The sequence below is a fragment of the Gigantopelta aegis genome, chromosome 9 (assembly GCF_016097555.1).
Source record: "Gigantopelta aegis isolate Gae_Host chromosome 9, Gae_host_genome, whole genome shotgun sequence".
In the NCBI taxonomy this organism is placed as follows: domain Eukaryota; kingdom Metazoa; phylum Mollusca; class Gastropoda; order Neomphalida; family Peltospiridae; genus Gigantopelta; species Gigantopelta aegis.
In genome coordinates, this window is record NC_054707.1 from 56,962,573 (window position 1) to 56,983,687 (window position 21,115).

At 37.9% G+C, this 21,115-nt stretch overlaps 2 protein-coding genes across 2 annotated transcripts; both read right to left on the minus strand.

Annotated features, from left to right (window-relative positions):
- Positions 1-3,004: 3,004 nt before the first annotated feature.
- LOC121381659 lies at positions 3,005-5,911 on the minus strand. The gene is made up of 3 exons (XM_041510998.1): positions 5,792-5,911; positions 3,594-3,732; positions 3,005-3,163 (listed from the first exon to the last, which is right to left on the minus strand). Exons 1-3 carry the CDS (start codon positions 5,905-5,907, stop codon positions 3,005-3,007), a joined length of 414 nt encoding a protein of 137 aa, XP_041366932.1. The 5' UTR covers positions 5,908-5,911.
- Positions 5,912-7,039: 1,128 nt separating this feature from the next.
- LOC121380737 (A disintegrin and metalloproteinase with thrombospondin motifs adt-2-like) lies at positions 7,040-8,868 on the minus strand. Its single transcript, XM_041509695.1, has 3 exons — positions 8,753-8,868; positions 7,935-7,984; positions 7,040-7,333 (listed from the first exon to the last, which is right to left on the minus strand). Exons 1-3 carry the CDS (start codon positions 8,845-8,847, stop codon positions 7,215-7,217), a joined length of 264 nt encoding a protein of 87 aa, XP_041365629.1. The 5' UTR covers positions 8,848-8,868; the 3' UTR covers positions 7,040-7,214.
- Between the last annotated feature and the right edge of the window lie 12,247 nt (positions 8,869-21,115).

Below are 21,115 nucleotides of genomic sequence, written 5' to 3' on the forward strand. Positions count from 1 at the left end.
CCAATTGAAAAAAGGGCATTTTCGAAAATTTAAAGTGTCTTTTCCTGCTAGAATGAGGGCACTTTAATAGGTAGGATTGTTGTTTACTACATTTACCTCGACAGATTCCGATAAAATCTTATGTATGTACTCTTTTGACCTACATATTATTATTATTTTAAAAAAATGATACATTGGGGAAAAATGGTTTGAGTGAGCCCTTGTGTCTAGGTAGGATTGGGTTCCCTTAAAACACACAATGGCTAGTGGATTGTAAAGACGAGACAGCTGCGACGATCAGTTTCGAAACCAATTAGCAGCAAAAGGTCTTTTGCATTTTCCAAAAAGTAATACCGGGCTTTTGATACATTACTTTTAAAATCCGTCGATCGAGGGTGTTCTACCCTGAAGCCCATCACGCCTCAAGCGAGCAGTGTACGGACGACCCGCACCCTTCTGTAACGTGTCACAACTTACCTTTGTACATTTCGTTCTTCAAGCCAGTGCATGTCGCACAGCACTCGCTGTATACTTTGGCATCATAGCACTTGAACTTCCCCCAGTAGCGCAAGTAGTCAGAACAAGACTTGGATTCCTCCGACACGACTGGTACGTCAGCACAACCTGGTGATGGTGTGTGTGTAGTTGTTGTAGTTGGTGGTGTTGTTGTTACGCTATAACACGTTTTGCAGCAGTCATGGCGCATTGTCGAGTTTGTACAGTGTGCACGTACACATCCACTTTTTCTGTCACCATACATACAATCTGAAAGATACAGCGTACATATATGTGTTATTGGCATTCTTGCCCGCCGTTAACTATATGAACCATACCGACCGAGTTTGAAAACTCATGAACTTGGCCATTACACCGCCTGTTTAGTAGATCGTGGATTCGTCTGTCCCAACTTTTGTACTTGAAGACCCATGTCATAATGAATTTACCCATCCATCCACCCACCCTCCCATTTATGCATTCAGTAATATATATATATTACTGAATGCATAAATGGGCAAAAGTATATATATATATATTTCTTGTTACTTGAACGATGAAACCGAACAACAGGAAGATGGAGAAGAAGAAGAAGAAGAAGAAGAAGAAAGAAAGAAATAGGAGGCAGACTATGAGATGGTGGAGAAAACGTTGCATATTGATTATGGTCACACTTAAGGTATAAAACGACATGGCTCGAAACATAGGTGTACGGGCTCCGGTATTTCTAGGGGCGCAGGTGGTGTTTGCCCCAATTAAACGAAAATGTCAGAATCACGATAACAACATTTATTCATAGTATTAGTACCAAACAGCTATATTATAGGGTTGCAAGCGAATCTCTACGCATTTTTATATGTATTACAACTAATTTTGAGAATAGAATGATGGAAATACATGGTATCTCTATCAGTTTTGCCCGAAATTTGAAGTTTTGCTCCATAACTAGGGGGAGTGGAAGGGGGCAGTTGCACCTGCACCCTGTCTCGTACGCGTATTGCTCCAAACGTATCATTTAACTTCTTTAAAAAAAAAGTAACATATCAGTATACAGTCAAGGCCGGTTGTACATTTTACGATACCTGGAACTAATGTGGCCACGCAAGATTCGCAGCAGAGCTCCCTGAACGTGTCGTCATAGCAACTGTAGTCTTGACCGTCCACTAGTTCTTGACACGTTTTTCCTTGCGCTAAAACACCCGGATGTTGTCCAAGAGGGCAGGTTTCTGAAAGTTGATTAAAACCATTGTTTACACTTCTGCACATTACCATGCGATAAACAGCGCATATTATACGTTTTATAAACACACACGCATACACACACACGCACGCGCAGACACCCCCCACACCCCCCCACTATATATATATATATATATATATATATATATATATATATATATATATATATGTGTGTGTGTGTGTGTGTGTATATATAGTGTGTGTGTCTGTGTGTATATACTATACAAGTTTTAATGGCGTCAGTTACTTGGGCGCACAAGACGTGTGGTGTTTCAGTTTTGTCCTCGTAGAATATCAAATCATTATGTTGTGGTTTTATGCTCATAACGCACTGGACACTAAATAGGATGAACAAATAATATGAGAGTACATGTTCAGTGTTAAAACGCGTTTTAAACATTTCATACATTAATTTCTTCTAACTAGTTTAAAATAATATAATTACACATCTTTATACAATGGAACAATTAGCGTATAATCCTTACCCTGCCTAGGTGGAGCTTTATCATCCCGTGTGCATTCGCCATTCAAACACCACTAGAAGTAGATGATAATTAAAACAAAATCAATACAAAGCTACTTCGAAAAAGAACAAAACCCACAACTGCAATTTAGGCAATTTAGTGGTACACACGCAGACCTACACCAACAAAAATAACTGGAGGAATTGTAGCAGTCAAAGATCGAGATCACAGAACGTCTTGAAGCATAATGGTGACGTGACAGTTGGACTTGCAGGCGCGAGATAATTAAAAAATTTCACCGCTTTGTTTTGGAATCTGTCGTATTTCGTAATCGCTACTAGAAGAGCGGGGGAGGGATGACTGTAATTTGTAGTCACTACTAGAAGAGCGGAGGAGGGATGACTGCAATTTGTAATCAGTACTAGGAGAGCGGGAGAGGGATGACTGCAATTTGTAGTCACTACTAGGAGAGCGAAAGAGGGATAACTGCAATTTGTAATCACTACTAGAAGAGCGACGGAGGGACGACTGTTCCTACTCGTCCACTAGTTACATCCAATATCAGAACAATATTATTTTTTAATAAATCAAAATTAATATGCAGTTATTAATTTATTAATAATCATAAAGTGGTCGTGTACAAAACAAAAATAAATCAAAATAAACAATAAAACATTTGAGCATAAAAATTCTCAAATAGTTATTTTAAATCAGGTCCAAAGACATTTGACCCACTTTTATGTGGTTGCAGTTAAAATATAAACTGTCAGTGTGATATCAAAATTAATTATAGTAAGTATCTAAAAAAATGTCAATGATATCTGGGGTCAGGCATTCAAATATGTTTTGACGAAATTAGGGGTACCCACCTTCTTATTTCCACACGACGTTCCTCTCACAGAGTTGACCTGGACACATCTTTGACTATCCCCTGGTTTCGAGCAGAACAGGGATCTACATATTTCCTGTATAGGAAAATTTGGTCCCTACAACATACAAACAAATCACACACAATCTGGTCTGTGATAAAGGTGAATTGCTTCAAATGAATCATTTCTTCTTTCTTAATTTCTTTCTCTCTTTACTTTCTTCCGACGCCATATAACCGTAAACAAAATGTGTTGAGTGCGTCGTTAAATAAACCATTTCCTGACATTTCCTTCCTTTAATTTTTATATGCGTACTGTCTGTATCTGTCTGTCTGTCTGTGTCTGTCTGTGTGTCTCTCTCTCTCTCTCTCTCTCTCTCTCTCTCTCTCTCTCTCTCTCTCTCTCTCTCTCTCTCTCTCTCTCTCTCTCTCTCTCTATATATATATATATATATATATATATATATATATATATATATATCTACGTGCAGTGTACTTTATTGTCCAAGCTCATGTTAGTTAATTTTCCGAAATGCATGTATACTGACCCTACACATATAGGACTCGTCTCCAAAATACTGCTTGCACAGCTCGTCTGGTTGATTCAGCTGTCCTGGCATATCTCCTCTGATGTCGACCACTGATTTATCCTGCACAATCTGGTTCTGTAGACATGCCAATCCAGATCTGAACACAAGACAACACCTTCTTAAAGGTAGACCAATTCACCCAGGACACCCTGGTTCTGACGTTGCAATGGGGTAAATTAAAAGCAGCATTGACTGCTGAACATGTCTTCCGATTGCCTTTAATGCCAACATGGCTAGGCACCAAACAGAATATGACATCTTTATTGGCAATGGATAAAGAGAAACACTTCCGTGTCACCATCCCCACCAAGGGAATTTCTTGCTGATTCACCCTGCATAATCTGGTTCTGAAGACACGCCAATCTGCACATAAACACACAACAACTCTTAAAGGCACACTGATTCACCCTGGTTAATCTGGTCCTAAAGACACGTCAATCCAAATCTAAATACACAACTCTTAAAGGTACACTGATTCACCCTGCATAATCTGGTTCTGAAGACACGTCAATCCAGATCTAAATGCACAACTCTTAAAGGTACATTGATTCACCCTGCATAATCTGGTTCTGAAGACACGTCAATCCAGATCTAAATACACAACTCTTAAAGGTACACTGATTCACCCTGCATAATCTGGTTCTGATCTAAATACACAACTCTTAAAGGTACACTGATTCACCCTGCATAATCTGGTTCTGAAGACACGTCAATCCAGATCTAAATACACAACTCTTAAAGGTACACTGATTCACCCTGCATAATCTGGTTCTGAAGACACGCCAATCCAGATCTAAACACTCTCTCAAAGGTACTTAGTCCTATAAAACCATTGTACAAGACCTTTGGTTGAAACGCACTCTTATTTCAATAAACTCAGTATGTTCTTGACTGTTCTATTGGTCGCTTTGTGCGCCAGAGGTTTGACTATTCTGAGATTTGGTAAGTACCTTTCAGAAAAAACATTCTGGCGCAATTCAAAATATTTCAAATCACCACAGACTCTTATATAAAATAGTTCTTATACGATTTGAAACGTCTGTATTATTTATATCTGCAACTACATATTTATAAAAATATCACGTGACTTGTGAAAAAAGGACTATGTCAAGCACGAAACTAAGTGTAGGAAATAGCCGGTAACAGTGTATGAGACGAGTCTATTATTTGACAGTGAGTGCGAGATGTAGCTTAGAGGTATTGAACAGCGACTCGATGGTTTGCAGGTCGATCACCCGCCCCCTTTCTTTTCCTCGTCTTGACCAATACCCAACGACTGGTAAATCAAAGGCCGTGGCATGTACTGTCTATGGGAAAGTGTATATAAAACAAACATTGCTGTTTTATTGGTACGAATAGTCTATGTGGCAAAAACGGGGTTAATATATAGTTGCCTCCCATTGTTTCTGGAGCGAGATGTAGCCCAGTGGTAAAGCGCCCGCTTGGTGCGCGGTCGGCCTAGGATCAATCCCGTCGGTGGGCCCATTGATCTATTTCTTATCCCAGCCAGTGGACCACGATTGAGATACCAAATGCCGTGGTATGTGCTATCCTATCTATGGGATGGTGCATATAAAAGATGCCTTGCTACTAATGGAAGCAATGTAGCGGGTTTCCTCTCTAAGACTATATGTCAAAATTACCAAATGTTTGACATCCAATAGCCAATAAATCCAATAATTAATAAATCAATGTGCTCTAGTGGTGTCGTCAAACAAAACAAACTTCTGTAATCTTCCGACGTCTAGCTTAAGTGCATGTATTTAGCTATGGTAGGCATAATTATATCTGATATTCAGGGCTGTGCCTGGTATAAATATATACAGGGGGTGGGGGAAAAATGATGGAGTCGTTTAGAAAAAATTAGTTGGCCTGAAGCCTTTTCTCCATCTTGTTACAAAAATCAATTTATAAATGAATAGCGGTTTGTTTGAAACCCTATAATACCTGTATGCTAGCAATGCCAATATGAATAAACAGTGTTATTCAAATTTGGTAACAAAATACACCAAATAAAAAACAAAACAAAAACAAAACAACAAAAATGACCCACCCAAACACCAACAGCAACCATACAAAACAAAGAACCTCCCCTACAACAAACACAACAAAATAAACGAACAAAATGGGCACTGGCACAAAAATATCATACGTACTGTGTTTGTGAAATATTTGTGAGAAATTCCGTTATTTCTGCCACAGAACACTTTGAGAAATGGAAAGGGTTGAGTTTGTTTTCTTCTGTTTTAGTGTCGCCGAATGATGGAGACATGATGAAGCGGTCGTGTGCTGGACACAACGGGTCTGCGCCATCGTGATTCGCGCCCAAGCTGAAACACACACAAAAAACCCCAACCCATAGTATTGATATGCTTATACAAAACTGTATTTTAGACCCCCTCCGCCGAAAACAAACATAAACACACAACCCCAACACCCCCTAAAAACCCCCAACAAAAACAAAAACAAACAAAAAACAAAGCAAAAACAACAAGAAGAAAACAAAGTATTAAAACAACAACAACACTTCCCAAACCCAAAACAAAAGAAAGCAAAAACAACAAGAAGAAAACAAAGTTTTGATTTGTTTATACAAAACTATTTAACAACAAAAACAACAACAACAACAACAACAAAGAAAGCAACAAAAACAACAAACAAACAAGACAAGCAACAACAACAAAAAACCAATAAAAGAGTAAATACAAATAAAAAGAAATGAAAACAAACAAACAAACAAACAAACATTTCTGGGTGAATTTACGAGAAGTGTATACAATGTATACTTTAGTCACGTTCAATTTTCATAAGCAATCGAACATTATTAATAATTTTCGTGGTATGTGCTTTCCTGTCTGTGGAAAAAATGAATATAAAAATCTCTTGCCGCATTAGGAAAAATATAGCGGGTTTTCTCTGATGACTACGTGTTAGAATTACCCAATGTTTGACATCCAATAGCCGATGATTAATTAATCAATGTGCACCAGTGGTGTTGTTAAACAAAACAAACTTCTTTTTTAAATAATTTATTAATAACGTAATACAGTAGATTTTGTCTTTAAAATAAAAGCGAAAGGAGTACTTTATAAATTCTGGCCAATGGTTTTATATTTTATATTAGCTGTTACGTATAACGAAACAACAGCTTTTTATTGGCTGATTAGTAAAACAATGAGAAAAAAAAGCCATAACAAAAAACAAAAACATTATTATTATTTTATATAATAATAACAACAACAACAACAACAACAACAATAATAATAATAAAATACTACTACTACTACTACTACTACTAATAATAATAATAATTGTTATTATTATTAACCAATTTGACAATTTCAATTTTAGAAGAAAATACAAAACATCATTTGATAACTATATCAACGACTTGGTTAGAGAGATCGCTGATTAAACCGTAATTCATGTAAAACATTTTTTTCCCCAAAACGCAGAGTTTCAAATGGCAGGATTCGAACCTACTACTCAGATTCGCATGACAGTTGACGGATCGGCCAAACGTATATATCAGTAACCTCTCGACCCCACTCCCAGTTATTGACGTGCTTAAAATGACCGTTACCTGTGGCCGAGTTCGTGGGCTATTGTTCTAACACTCTGAAAGGCACCGTGGTCCTCAAAAAGTGAAGAACTGGAACCGTCGGTCGTCTTGCACATCCCTCGGAAGTAGGCCAGACCTGTCGACATCCCATACAGCTTTTTAATAACAGATTTATACAAGTCATCACAGCTGTCTGTGGATATATCCATGGCGATACTGTAATTAAGATGCACTACTTGTGCTTTCTGAACTCCGGTTTACAAAGCGATCTTAGTGCTAAAATCATTTTAAGTACAAAGCTACCAAATGCACTGAAGTTGATCTTAGTGCTAAAATCATTTTAAGTACAAAGCTACCAAATGCACTGAAGTTGATCTTAGGGCTAAGATCGCTTTGTAAAACGGGCCCCGGTGATTAGTGTAGAAATAGTATAGCACCCGGCTAAAGGGATTAAAACACGAGATTCTATAATTAGTTTTGCTTGACGCTTTACAAACATTTTATAGGGTCTTCCATGTTTCAAAACATATATGCATATATGAACCTATGTGGAGGGAATTGGTTTCCTCTCTCAGTCTCGTTCTCCGTACCACGTGTCGAAATACACTGTACACGTGTTGGACACCACAATCTTTATAATAAGCTGAGGTGTCATTAATCAAACACTTCTTTCCTATCCTTATTACCAGTGGCGAAAATATATAAGTGAATAACATCAGTGAATGATGGCAACTTACCCGTGGTAACGTTAAATCGGTAACCTCTGTCTTCGCTGAATAAATCGTACCTAAAACAAACAACAAACATACATTCTTGGAGTATAGAGTGGCCATCACTATAAAGCCACCACTCGTCTCGAAAGTATATAGGTCTGGAAATCGCTTGAAATGGCTTGTACAAACCAATTAACATTCGATTATAGGAACGGTGAGAATATAATAAGAGAGAGAGAGAGAGAGAGAGAGAGAGAGAGAGAGAGAGAGAGAGAGAGAGAGAGAGAGAGAGAGAGAGAGAGAGAGAGCAGAGCAGAGGATTATATAAACCCATGAGTTCAATTATACATTAGGACCAATTACCATGTACACTAGCGTAGCCCTAAAATTATGCCAAGTGTACCTATATACTCATTCAATAATTGTTTCTTTACGTACGAACACAAACACAAACACAAGCACAGTTCGCATGCATTTCATCATGTAGTTTGCATGCATAATAATTATAGTTAACCTTTTCCAGAAAAATCGATTGTGGATTTCATAATTGATCAACCAATTTATAATCTATCATTGGAACGCCACTGTTTTTAATGTCAACTTATCATTTTATGAAGCTGGTTGGTACAAATTAATCTATCCAAAACCCGTAGGTCCATAGGTGGGCAAGTCATTATTTATCTTTAGGTCGTGGCATCAAAATTGGTCTACATGTCTGCTTCCATTTTTGCTTGAACCGTAATTGAACATAGATACGCCAAGTACTCATAAGTATGTGAGTAAGTAAGTAAGTAAGTAAGTAAGTAAGTAACCTAGCAGACAATGTGTAATCGCCTACATACCCAGTAACGAGCATGGCGTGGTCATAGTCAGGTAGTCGAGAATTGTTCGTCAGCCACGATCGAAAGTTGTCCAACGTCAGCTGCGCGTTCACCATGACGACAGAGCCGTTTCTGAACTTGTTCAACTCCGTCCATGACGACGTGCTTGCGTTCTGAAACACAAAAGAAAGGAATGTTTGTTTAAAGAAATTAAAGTTTGGTTCTTTCAATGTTCAACAATTTTGGAGCGCATTTAGTTATTTATATTAGACAAGTAGTCTTCAGAGGATACCTGCTACATGTTTGTATTTGTAGCAAGGAAACGTTTATACAAATTGTCTCACAAAGAAGACAGCACATACCACGTCCTTTGATATACCAGTCGTGTGGCACTCGTTGGAACGGGAGGAAACCAATCAGGCGAGAACTCTACCCACAGAGCTAAGTCCCACTTATTTTATCTTTCTTAATTAGCGGATTTTTAAGACTGTATATATAACTAAATATAACAGTGTATATTCTTCCACTTCTTCTGTCACTTCTGTCATGTTTTAACTGTAACCCACTAATTATTTATAATTTGGGGCTTTTTTTTTTAATATCAGCACTTAATGCTGTTGTTAAAATCCACCCCTTAATACTTGTACCCAACTCCCTTCCCACCCCCACCCCCCTCCTGTCCCGGAACTGACTCCTGTCGAGGTAAAAAATCGGATCCGTGATGGGTGTGCCTGAACCTTTTTTGAAATGGGCACGTAAATAGAGTACCCAGCACCCAGCACTTCTATCTTTAAAGGGAAAGATGGCGGCTTCCATGGAATTCATCTTCATACGCATTATTTACACGATGTGTACACGGTAGTCGACCGCACAAAGAGCTCAAAACGATGCAGTGCGGCATCGTGTTCGTACAAAGACGGCTATCAGCAGTATAAATACAAAGAGAAGTGCTCAGAACAATCGGCATCTAGCCGGGATTGGAAAACACATTCTTACCGTAGAAAAGATGTAGCCGATCAATCTAATGGTGATGTTATACGAAGAACCAGTCATGCTCTTGAACCTCAGATCTGCCTGGTAAACACAAGATAAAAACCTTAGTTTACCGACACATTAAATCATGGTCAAAGATGGTGGTTTAGTAAAAGCAGCCACTCAGGATGATACACCACTGACAATTTTCTGAAAGGCTTATTATACAAATATGTAAATAATTATATTGTTTTGGAATTAGGACAAACCTTATAAGAGTAATATAACAATATTTTTGCTGACACATTATGCAATGAAATAAAGTTATAGTACACCACCAGAGCACATTGATTTATTAATCATCGGCTATTCGATGTCAAACATTTTGACATATAGTCTTAGAAAGGAAACCCGCAACATTTTCCCAGTACTAGTAGCAAGGGATCGTTTATACGCACCATCCCACATACAAGTCGTGGTGCACTGGCTGTAACGAGAAATAGCCCAATGGGCCCACCGACAGGGATCGATCCTAGACTAATCGCGTTACCAGTGCGTCCCACCCCCTATGTAATCAGTTAATGCATAGGCGTCAGAAGCAGGGATGGGGTGGGGATGACGACCGAGGGGCACTGGCCTCCCAACTCTGACGCGTTTTTTATTAACAATTTTGAATAATTAACCAATGGACCTACCGTTTTCATTGAATGTGGCAAATATACGCATACATATGTGTGAAATATTAAAATTAGTCCCTAGACTTTTTTTCATTCCGCTGCTAGATCGAGATAAGACAAGACGTCGTCAGTTGCGCTCTCCAATTACCCCCCCCCCCCCCATCTTGGGGGATTAACTGACAGCGACGGAGTTCTGTTGGAGTACCTTGTCGCGTACACCGGGTCACGGGCGACCGTGACCTTGATGTCTGACGACTGGGCACGGAAGACTAGAAGAGGAAGGAGGAGAAAACGTAGAAGAGGACGAAGACGTCACCGGCAGAAACGACCAGCGACCTTCTGCACCCGGGAATGGCCCAGTCGCCGCTGCGCTGCCCCTCTTCTACACCAAAGCCGACTCCGGTGAAGCGGTAAATTATACTGGCCGCACCCGTTGAGCAGCCTGTTGTTGTTGGTGCCTTGGTGACTGGGAAGAGGAAGGCAACATCTCTTACCGCCCATCCGGATAAGGTTAGACAGCTCCCCCACCCCCGTCTGCCGACCCGGAAGCAGACTGGCACTTAGCCGTTGGAAAAATCAAGAGGCGCTAATGGAGGTGCGTGCAGGGGGATACAACGGACCCGACGACTCTGAAGGGTAGATTTTTGAACCAAGCCTGGAGACCACTACCAGATGGAAGCCACTACGAGCTTCACACACACTCAGGCAGCCTAACAACCGCTCGGGACTGATAGTGACACATCGACGCCAAAATGTCTACAGACAAGCGATCCTGGTTGTTGAGATGGATAGCTACAACATCCACAGGATCGTCAAGACCGATTACCAGCCTGTCATAACAGTCAGCTTGGCAGGAGGAATCAGCTTCCGAACCCGATAGCCACCCTACCCTTCAGCTCGCCGTAGGCGCCAACCTCTCTTAGGACAGGTAACCTCCATTTTGGGCTTAGTTGGACTTTAACTTTTTTGGCCGTGGTTAAAAAAATTATGCTTATTTTTTTGTAAACAATCCGACGCACTTTACTTTGGCAGCCCGTCTAAATTGCTCAAATCACCTTAAAACCTTTTTGGTCGAGCACTCTAATGATATTTTTTGGGACTCAAATATTTTTTTGTCCAGACATCAGTAGAATGAATCAACTCATTTTGGCCTTAGGTCTCTGACCTAACTTTTTTATTGCAAATTCCACTCACTTCAAATTTACCCCCTCCTGGCCCGGACTTAGTCACTGGTTAGAGGTTAAGCCCGTGACAGGCGTGTGCGAAATCTTAGTGTTATATGCGCACGAAAAATAGGTCTCTCTCTCTCTCTCTCTCTCTCTCTCTCTCTCTCTCTCTCTCTCTCTGTTCATATCTCTGTCTTTCTCTAGCTTGATGCGCGGTCGGTCTAGGATCGATCCCCGTCGGTGGACCCATTGAGCTATTTCTCGTTCCAGCCAGTGCTCCACAACTGGGGTACCAAAGGCCGTGGTATGTACTATCCTGTCTGTGGGATGGTGCATATAAAAGATCCCTTGCTGCTGGTCGAAAAGAGTAGCCCATGAAGCGGCGACGGCGGGTTTCCTCACTCAAAATCTGTGTGGTCCTTAACCATATGTATAACGCCATATAACCGTAAATAAAATGTGTTGAGTGCGTCGTTAAATAAAATATTTCCTTCTCTCTCTCTCTCTCTCTCTCTCTCTCTCTCTCTCTCTCTCTCTCTCTCTCTCTCTCTCTCTCTCTCTCTCCCTGTCTACTTTTTAGACAATTCCATATTCAGTGGAGTTATCGCTTTTTGGGAGCCATCTAGCTTTTGGAGTCGCATTTTGTGACTTACAATATTGATTCTGTTGCTATTTTAACAATATTTGACCTATAAGCCCACAATTTTCACTGAAAGTGGCAAATATCCATATAATATCAGAGTTACAATCCCAATACTTTTTAAATAATTCTATATTCAATAAGGTTATCGTTTTTGGGGGAACCACCCGATATATTTAATGTGTAATACTATGTTTTTTTTAGTCGCTAAATGTTTTATTAGCCGAACACATCTTATAACGCTGCAAACTCAGAATAGTTCCTTTAAGAGTCAAAATCCAGTTTGGGCTACTACAAACATTAAGACGATGAGACACACATTGAATAATCGAAATTGTTACCATGGCAACACACTCAGGACATTCTCTTTGAGCAGTAGTGTAATAGCGGTATTGTACCTCTAACATATTTAAACATAATGCCTTGTTATGAACTTTAGTTTTGTTCAACAAAACCTTTCTGATAACTGCATGCCATTTATGTATTTTTCTTTTGTTATTAGAAATGTTATACATATATTTACTCACTCCATTAAGCAGATGTGCAAAGTATTTTCGCATGTTAATGACTGTTGCAGTTTCGTTGTTTTCACTTCTTTTCTTCCAGCTAAGTAAAACATAGAGAAAAAACGTAGCATAGCATAATAGAACAATAAAATAAATATACAGTAAAAAACACGAAATGCAGTGCAGTGCAATACAACAAATGCTTATGTATAAATATATTTATACTTTGCATTAAAATGACAATGTTTTTGTTTTCAATTAAACCGAATTGTTCTCAGAAATAATTATCATAATCACAGCTATTAACATTTATTGTTAATGTAATTGTATGTAAAGGCACTGAAATTACTGTCGAATACTTACTAACTATAAACGGCATAGTCTGTGACGACCAGAACGTCAATATATACATCAGAAAGTGTTGCAGCTCGCTTTGTCCGGTGGCTGACTTTCTCAGTAACGGACAACTCGTGCAGAATCGATCGTAGACGACCTAAAACCATCATCATTATCATAGTCATGATTAACATTATGAGACAGAAAGAGACATAGACATAGACAGACAGAGAGCGAGGCAGAGAGAGAGAGAGAGAGAGAGAGAGAGAGAGAGAGAGAGAGAGAGAGAGAGAGAGAGAGAGAGAGAGAGAGAGAGAGAGAGAGAAGGAAATATTTTATTTAACGACGCACTCAACACATTTTATTTACGGTTATATGGCGTTATACATATGGTTAAGGACCACACAGATTTTGAGTGAGGAAACCCGCCGTCGCCGCTTCATGGGCTACTCTTTTCGACCAGCAGCAAGGGATCTTTTATATGCACCATCCCACAGACAGGATAGTACATACCACGGCCTTTGGTACCCCAGTTGTGGAGCACTGGCTGGAACGAGAAATAGCTCAATGGGTCCACCGACGGGGATCGATCCTAGACCGACCGCGCATCAAGCTAGAGAAAGACAGAGATATGAACAGAGAGAGAGAGAGAGAGAGAGAGAGAGAGAGAGAGAGAGAGAGAGAGAGAGAGAGAGAGAGAGAGAGAGAGAGAGAGAGAGAGAGAGAATAATGACTTGGATTTGCAGTAAGCAACACTCAAATATTATACTACTTCTGATTTTGTGGCCTGTTTTAACACGACCAACAGATACCTGACAGAGGATCGGTAGCGGAAGTCTGCCTGAGTTCGGTGACGTAGTGTGAAGGACTTTCCGGATACAGCCGACGAACGGGCTGCAATCTGTACTCTTTTCCTTTATGACGAACAATTCCTTCCTAAAATATAATACTTAATCATTGCCGTCTGTAAACACACCATTTTATGATCACATAATAGTTATAATCATCATCGTCGCAGGTACATCATTATTAATATCATCATCATCATCATCATCATCATCAACAACATTCTCCTCCTCCTCGTCGTCGTCATCGTCATCATCATCATTTTATTTATAGTTATATGGCGTCAGACATATGGTTAAGGACCACACAGATATTGAAAGAGGAAACCCGCTGTCGCTACTTCATGGGCTACTATTTTCGTTTAGCAGCAAGGGATCTTTTATATGCACCATCCCACAGACAGGGTAGTACATACCACGGCATTCGATATGCCAGTCGTGGTGCACTGGCTGGAACGAGAAATAGCCTAATGGGCTCATCGACGGGGATCGATCCGAAGACCGACCGCGCAATGAGCAAGCGCTTTACCATCGGTCTACGTCCCACCCCTCATAAAACAAAGAAAACCACGTTAGTACATAATTCTGAATAACATCGCTATCGTTCATATAGCTGACTAATAGTATGATTCATGAATACAAGTCAGACGGCCACATTACCACGTGATGCTGAATAACATCGCTATCGTTCATATAGCTGACTAATAGTATGATTCATGAATACAAGTCAGACGGCCACATTACCACGTGATGCTGAATAACATCGCTATCGTTCATATAGCTGACTAATAGTATGATTCATGAATACAAGTCAGACGGCCACATTACCACGTGATGCTGAATAACATCGCTATCGTTCATATAGCTGACTAATAGTATGATTCATGAATACAAGTCAGAAGGCCACATTACCACGTGATGCTGAATAACATCGCTATCGTTCATATAGCTGACTAATAGTATGATTCATGAATACAAGTCAGACGGCCACATTACCACGTGATGCTGAATAACATCGCTATCGTTCATATAGCTGACTAATAGTATGATTCATGAATACAAGTCAGACGGCCACATTACCACGTGATGCTGAATAACATCGCTATCGTTCATATAGCTGACTAATAGTATGATTCATGAATACAAGTCAGACGGCCACATTACCACGTGATGCTGAATAACACCGCCATCGTTCACACAGCCGACAATCAAGGACGCTCCGTGTTCTACAGACTGATATGCCACGTTGGTCTGAAACAAAACATTAGTGATGTTCAACCTTTCTCGAAATTTATATACAATCATAATTACGCTATGTATACTCTATCTTTTCTTTACATTAATAGAACTCCAAGGGCGTGTCTATCCTATAATTGTTTGGCGAGTAGTAAACAAATACCGGGTAACGTAGTATATAATAGTTTCCAACTAGACAAAATGGGCACTTTCAAACTAAAGGGGATTGTTGTATTTTTCTGGGGGTGCTAAATAGTCCGCTTGCCACACACTAGGTACCTATCTCTTTTAGATACATGTAAACGTGTACTACATCGAGTAATGGCGTAGTGGTTAAGCTATCGGACATAAGGCTGGAAGATACTGGGTTGGCACTCAATGGGTAGGTGTAAGGTGACTTCTCTCTCACTAACCACTAACAACTAACCCTCTGTTATGGACAGACGGCTCAGATAGCTGAGGTGTATGCCCAGGACAGCGTGCTTGAACCTTAATTGGATATACTCACGAAAATAAGTTGAAATGAATGAATGAATGTAAATTGTTGAAAAGATTCGACTACAGTTTTGGTTTTGGTTTTATAGGACATGTATGGTGATCGTGGTATATGTCATCTTAGATGTGCAAGGCCAACAATTTTCTTTCTCATTAATTAAGAAGATTTTTCAAATATTAGACCAAAAAAATCAATCAAATTAAACAAAAGTTTCAAAAATAAACAAAGGTTAAATACCTTTATTTACATCTGGTAATAAACATGATGTTAAAACAAAATTTTAGACATAATTGATTTAATATCAGTGACCGATTTCATTTCAAGAATTGTGTGATAACAATACACTGACGAGTCTCAAGCTGGCTTTATAGAAACATTCTTATTATTTTACAACGGATTATATTTTTCGTTGCAGTCTCATATACAAAAATGTACGTCTGATTTTATTGTCTTTTTGTAGTTTTTAAGGTGTTTAATAATTTTAACCATAAAGGTTTTATTTAAAATTATGTCTGAGTTTGGAATATACGATAAACATTTATTTAATCAATATATTCTAAACTATTGCATGAATATGGACGTCAAATTACTTTCACTGTAACATTGGTATCTGGCTTGGCGCTTATAAAACGTTTAGCGTCTGACCTCAAGACTCTAATAGAGTCTGAGACTTTATCGTCATGGCAACACCATACACATTTAAAGCGTGTGACGTCATTTGAGATTCAGTCTAGACTTATAAACACGAGCCCAAACAAGGATGTATATTCAGTCCAATAGTCTTATTATAAAAATGTAATTGTTTTAAATCACTACTTGCTTTTATATTTTAAAAAGTGCATTAACAGTCGTTTTACTACTATAGGTGGGGTTTTTAATGTTATGACATGAACTAAAACTCAGTATGGGCTAACATGGGAGACGTGTGATGAAATGACATTAACTGAAACTCAGTATGGGCTAACATGGGAGACGTGTGATGAAATGATGTTAACTAAAACTCAGTATGGGCTAACAGGGGAGTCGTGTGATGAAATGGAATCCAAATCCGTCAGTCGCGATCCGTCCTCGACTGCATAGACTGGTGTGGTTGTGTTGATATGTGGGTTATACGTCAGCGTAACGGTCAAGTTCAGATGTGTAGACCTCAGTCTCACGAGGAGGGGCGTGTGTATGGCGCAGCTTTTGATTGGCTCGATATCATGATTGACAACTTCCAAGTGTATCACGTCACCTGTAATAGTAATATCATTGTGTATTATTGCTGTATTTGTTTTTTTTTCTGGGGTTAGTAAATGTTTTTCCATTAAAGGGTCAGAACCTAGTTTTAGCCCGTGAAAATGGACCCTAAGTTTGGTTACTCTACAAAGCTGTAAAACATCTGAATAAAGTTATAATAGAGTGAAATTAAAGTCTGTGAGGTTTAAACGGGGATATAACGTCTAAAACTAGATTAGAGTTTGGCTCGATAACCGTTACTTCTCTGACGAACATGCGTTTTTAAAATTATGAAAATTGGTTTCGTGGTATTGCAAAACCCTGGATGACCAGAAACCACTTCAGGTGTCCCAAAATAGACAATCTAAACAATAAAATATAAGTAACTTCTAATTTTAGTATAAAAACGGCTCTACTAGTGAAAACTAAGTCATAGTGTTTTAGAAATAGCGATCTATCCTGAGTTTGTAACCTTTTAAAAATGTTTTCGGCAAATTATTGAAATTAAAATAACAGCTCTATATCTGCAGAAAGTTAGTAAGATTAAACAAATACATTTTCTGTTTTGTGTCGATCAGCGACTTCGTTCATCCATTAACAGTATTTAAATATGCTTAGCCTTAAATAATCCATATTTTTTAATGCAGTGAAACCATGTTATTGAGATCATTTGTGTTACTTATAAAAAACATTCTTAATAGGGTGGTGGTCATAACACGAAATTACGTTCAGTAGGTATTGGTATTAAAAAGTCGCTCCATTCCACATGATATTGACACAATGCTACCCATGTATATACATATAATAAACGTTTAATTCAAACGATATATCAATGATTGCAAACAAAGTTGAAGTTGTCGTGTGTGTATGTGTACGTGCGTGTGTTTGTGCGCGTGTGAGTATATGTGTGTGTGTGTGTGTGTGTGTGTGTGTGTGTATTGTATTCTTTTGTTTGTGTTTGTGTTAACTCATAAAACTTTTTCATGGCCACTAGTCACAAAGCAAATATCTTTTCTTACACCCCGCCACCATTATGTTATACCATTTTAGATAAACATATTAGTTAACATTTTGTTCCTATTAGCATTACACATCACAAATTTCGAAAACAATCAGGTCATTTTAAATTTGCTTATATTATCTGTTAAAGTAAACTATATCAAATAAGAACATTTCATTTTAAAATATTAATAGTAAAAAAAAAATTGCCCCAAGAAAGAAAAACAAACATAATAATTTTGCTTTTGTAAAATAAAATTCTGCAATTAAAATGTATTTTGATTTCAAGCACATTTTATATTATACCAATTTTGACTTTTGAAATTTAAAATATTCTATGAATTTAAGTAAAATTATATCAAGAATTACAAATAGTAGTTAACGTTATTTAAATGTTATCTAATGTTCATGAATTTAGTATTTGACAAAGATATAATTATTAGCAAACGGCATGATATCATTGTATATATGAAAGAGTTTCTAACAATTCGAGTTGCACAATTTTATAACAAAAATTTGTTTGTGGATTTTAGTTAGTGCTCCACGACTGGTATATGAAAACCGTGTTTTATATAATGTTGCCAATGCAGTGCCATAGCCAGGAATATGATGTGTGTGTGTGTGTGTGTGTGTGTGTGTGTGTGTGTGTACGTGTGTTTGTGTATGTGTGTGTACGTGTGTTTGTGTATGTGTGTGTGTGTGTGTGTACATGTGTTTGTGCTTGTGTGTATGTGTATGTGTGTGTTTGTGTGTGTATGTGTGTGTACGTGTGTTTGTATGTTTGTATGTGTGTGTGTGCGCGCGTGTTTGTGTATGTGTGTGTGTGTATATATTTGTGTGTGTACGTGTGTTTGTGTATTTGTGTGTGTTTGCGTATTTGTGTGTGTGCGTGTGTGTTTACGTGTGCTTGTGTGTGTGTGTGTTTGTGTGTGTGCGTGCGTGTGCGCGCGTTTGTATATGTGTCTGTGTGTGTGTGTGTGTGTTTTATGTGTGTTTTATGTAACATTTAAAAGGGACTATCCCGAGGTTTGCGCCATTTTCTTACACACCCGTTGCTGAGAACACCATGCGTTATTTATGATTACACATAGTTCTTTACACGTGTGTTAACAATTTCAAGACATACGACTGGCTGCTCCTAGGTGATGAACATATTACCAACGCCATACGTCCAATAAAAAACCAGCGCGACGGAAATCGATTACACTGCGACATATAGTTAACCTGACAATCATGTGTCTGTGACGCGTAAGTCAGCAACAAGTGCAACGGCTGTAATAACTTTTAGTCGAAAAAGATGTTAACATTTGCTTAAAACCTGTTTTTTGAGGATATGTAAGAAATAGAATAATACATTCGTGTCGTTAGATACTGGTCACTTATCTCACAACTCGTTGTTCAGAAAAATGTATCAAACTCGCTTTCGCTCGTTAGATACATTTTCTACCAACTCGTTGTGAGATAAATGGTATTTAACTGCCACCTATGTATTATTCTCTATGTTACATACATGTATGCACGACATTCGGAGCCTTTTTGGTGACGCAAAACATATTAAAGATGTTTTCTTGCGTAAGAATATAGGTGCTTGTATAAGCAAGGTGTTTGGTGTCGTACTAACTTTTTCATCTTCCAATAACTGTGTACGTACAAAACATATATATTACGAAGTTTAAATGAAAAATGACTTCTACAAGCATTACAAACACAAACTACAAACACATTAGATATTCAGACACTATAGTACTGTCGGAAATAGAATAAAAATGATTTTCGTCGATTATTTCTTACATATTAAACTGACAAATGAATATTTTGTAAATATCTATTTAATGATAGTCTACCTAATTTAGCATTTACTTGTCTGGGCGCTCATTGATGTTCAAGGTGGTGTTTACTCTTGAAATAAAAAAAAAAAATGTCAGTAAACAGGTGATTTGTGCACTTTATTGGAACAGATTATAAAAAAAGTTTCGTCAATGTGTCAATTTCATTGCTGTTACAGTATGTGAGGGCCTGTTTCTGATGATGATTTGCCCCTATCCTTCTCCAAAACAAAATATTTGTAGTCATTTATAAGTAACTTTTGAGCAAAACTGTCAAGGGCCATTATGAATGATCCATTATACTGGTATTAAAGGTGCTATCTCAATGTTGCCCAATGACAGCTATTGCAAATCTTTTCTCTCTTTTTTTCTTTTTTTTTAAAATAAAATTTTGATTTAACATTTAAAGAAGACACCTTTAATAATATGCCCATAAATGATTATAGGAAATAATTTTATCTACTGATAGAAAATACATTTTTATTGGAGAATCTTTATCACAGCTCGCATTATATAGCACCTTTAAATTATTGCAAGATTGTGTAAATTTCTAATGTACTTATATTGAATTTATATTCAATAAATATGTTTGTCATAATTAAGAATTTATGCTGCAATTCAAAATAATCAGTTAACTTGCAGTTTTAAATTAAAAGTTTGTTTAAGGGTAAATGAAATTGACACATATCGATCAAAATGTTTTATAGTCTGTTCCAGTAAAGGTCACAACTCGCCTGTTTACTGACATCTTTAGTTTAATTTCAAGAGTAAACACCACCTTGTACATCAATGAGAGCCCAAACAAATAAATGCTAAATTAGGTAAAGTATCATTGAATGGGTATTTACAAAATATTTACTTGTCAGTTTAATATGAAAGAAATAATCGACGAAAATCATTTTTATTCTATTTCCGACAGTACTTTAGTATTCAAAACAAGAAAATATAATTGATATGTAATATTTAAAGTGATATACCCTAGTTTTTAAACACTGAGGCATATTCTTGACTACTATAGTCGTTTTTGACAATTTAGATTATCAATTTCCGTACATTCGAAGTGTTTTTGGTCATCCTGGTGTTTTTAATATCACAAAATTAATTTCTCATATTTTTAAAAACACACGTGCGTCTGAGAAATAACAGTTATGAAGTCTAGTTTTAGTCTAGTTTTAGGGGGTATTTGACCATTTCAAAGTCATAGACTCATGTTTCACTCAGTTGTAACTTTATTCAAATGTGTTACAGATTTGTAGATTAATTAAACTTAGTGTTAATTTTCATGGGTTGAAACTAGGGTCTGTCCCTTTAAAAACTAGAAAAAGTCAATTGTCAGGATTCGAACCTACATCACCGATTCGCATCACAGAGTACACGCCGAAAAGGCTCTGTGAGTGAGAAAGATTTTACAATGGCTGCAAATTCGCGACAGTCGCTTTAAACCAAGCGTATAGAACGAAGACACGT

Bases quoted from the DNA above. Each gene is read 5' to 3' on its own strand.
- LOC121381659 (XM_041510998.1), bottom strand. From the start codon at position 5,907: ATGTCTCCATCATTCGGCGACACTAAAACAGAAGAAAACAAACTCAAC. The intron at 3,733-5,791 runs GTACGTATGATA...TCTTGTGTTCAG, and splicing joins ACAAATATTTCACAAACACA to ATCTGGATTGGCATGTCTAC. The intron at 3,164-3,593 runs GTCAGTATACAT...TGTATGTTGTAG, and splicing joins ACGAGTCCTATATGTGTAGG to GGACCAAATTTTCCTATACA.
- LOC121380737 (XM_041509695.1), bottom strand. From the start codon at position 8,847: ATGGTGAACGCGCAGCTGACGTTGGACAACTTTCGATCGTGGCTGACG. The intron at 7,985-8,752 runs GTATGTAGGCGA...TGTTTGTTTTAG, and splicing joins CACGCCATGCTCGTTACTGG to GTACGATTTATTCAGCGAAG. The intron at 7,334-7,934 runs GTAAGTTGCCAT...GGATGTCGACAG, and splicing joins CCGATTTAACGTTACCACGG to GTCTGGCCTACTTCCGAGGG.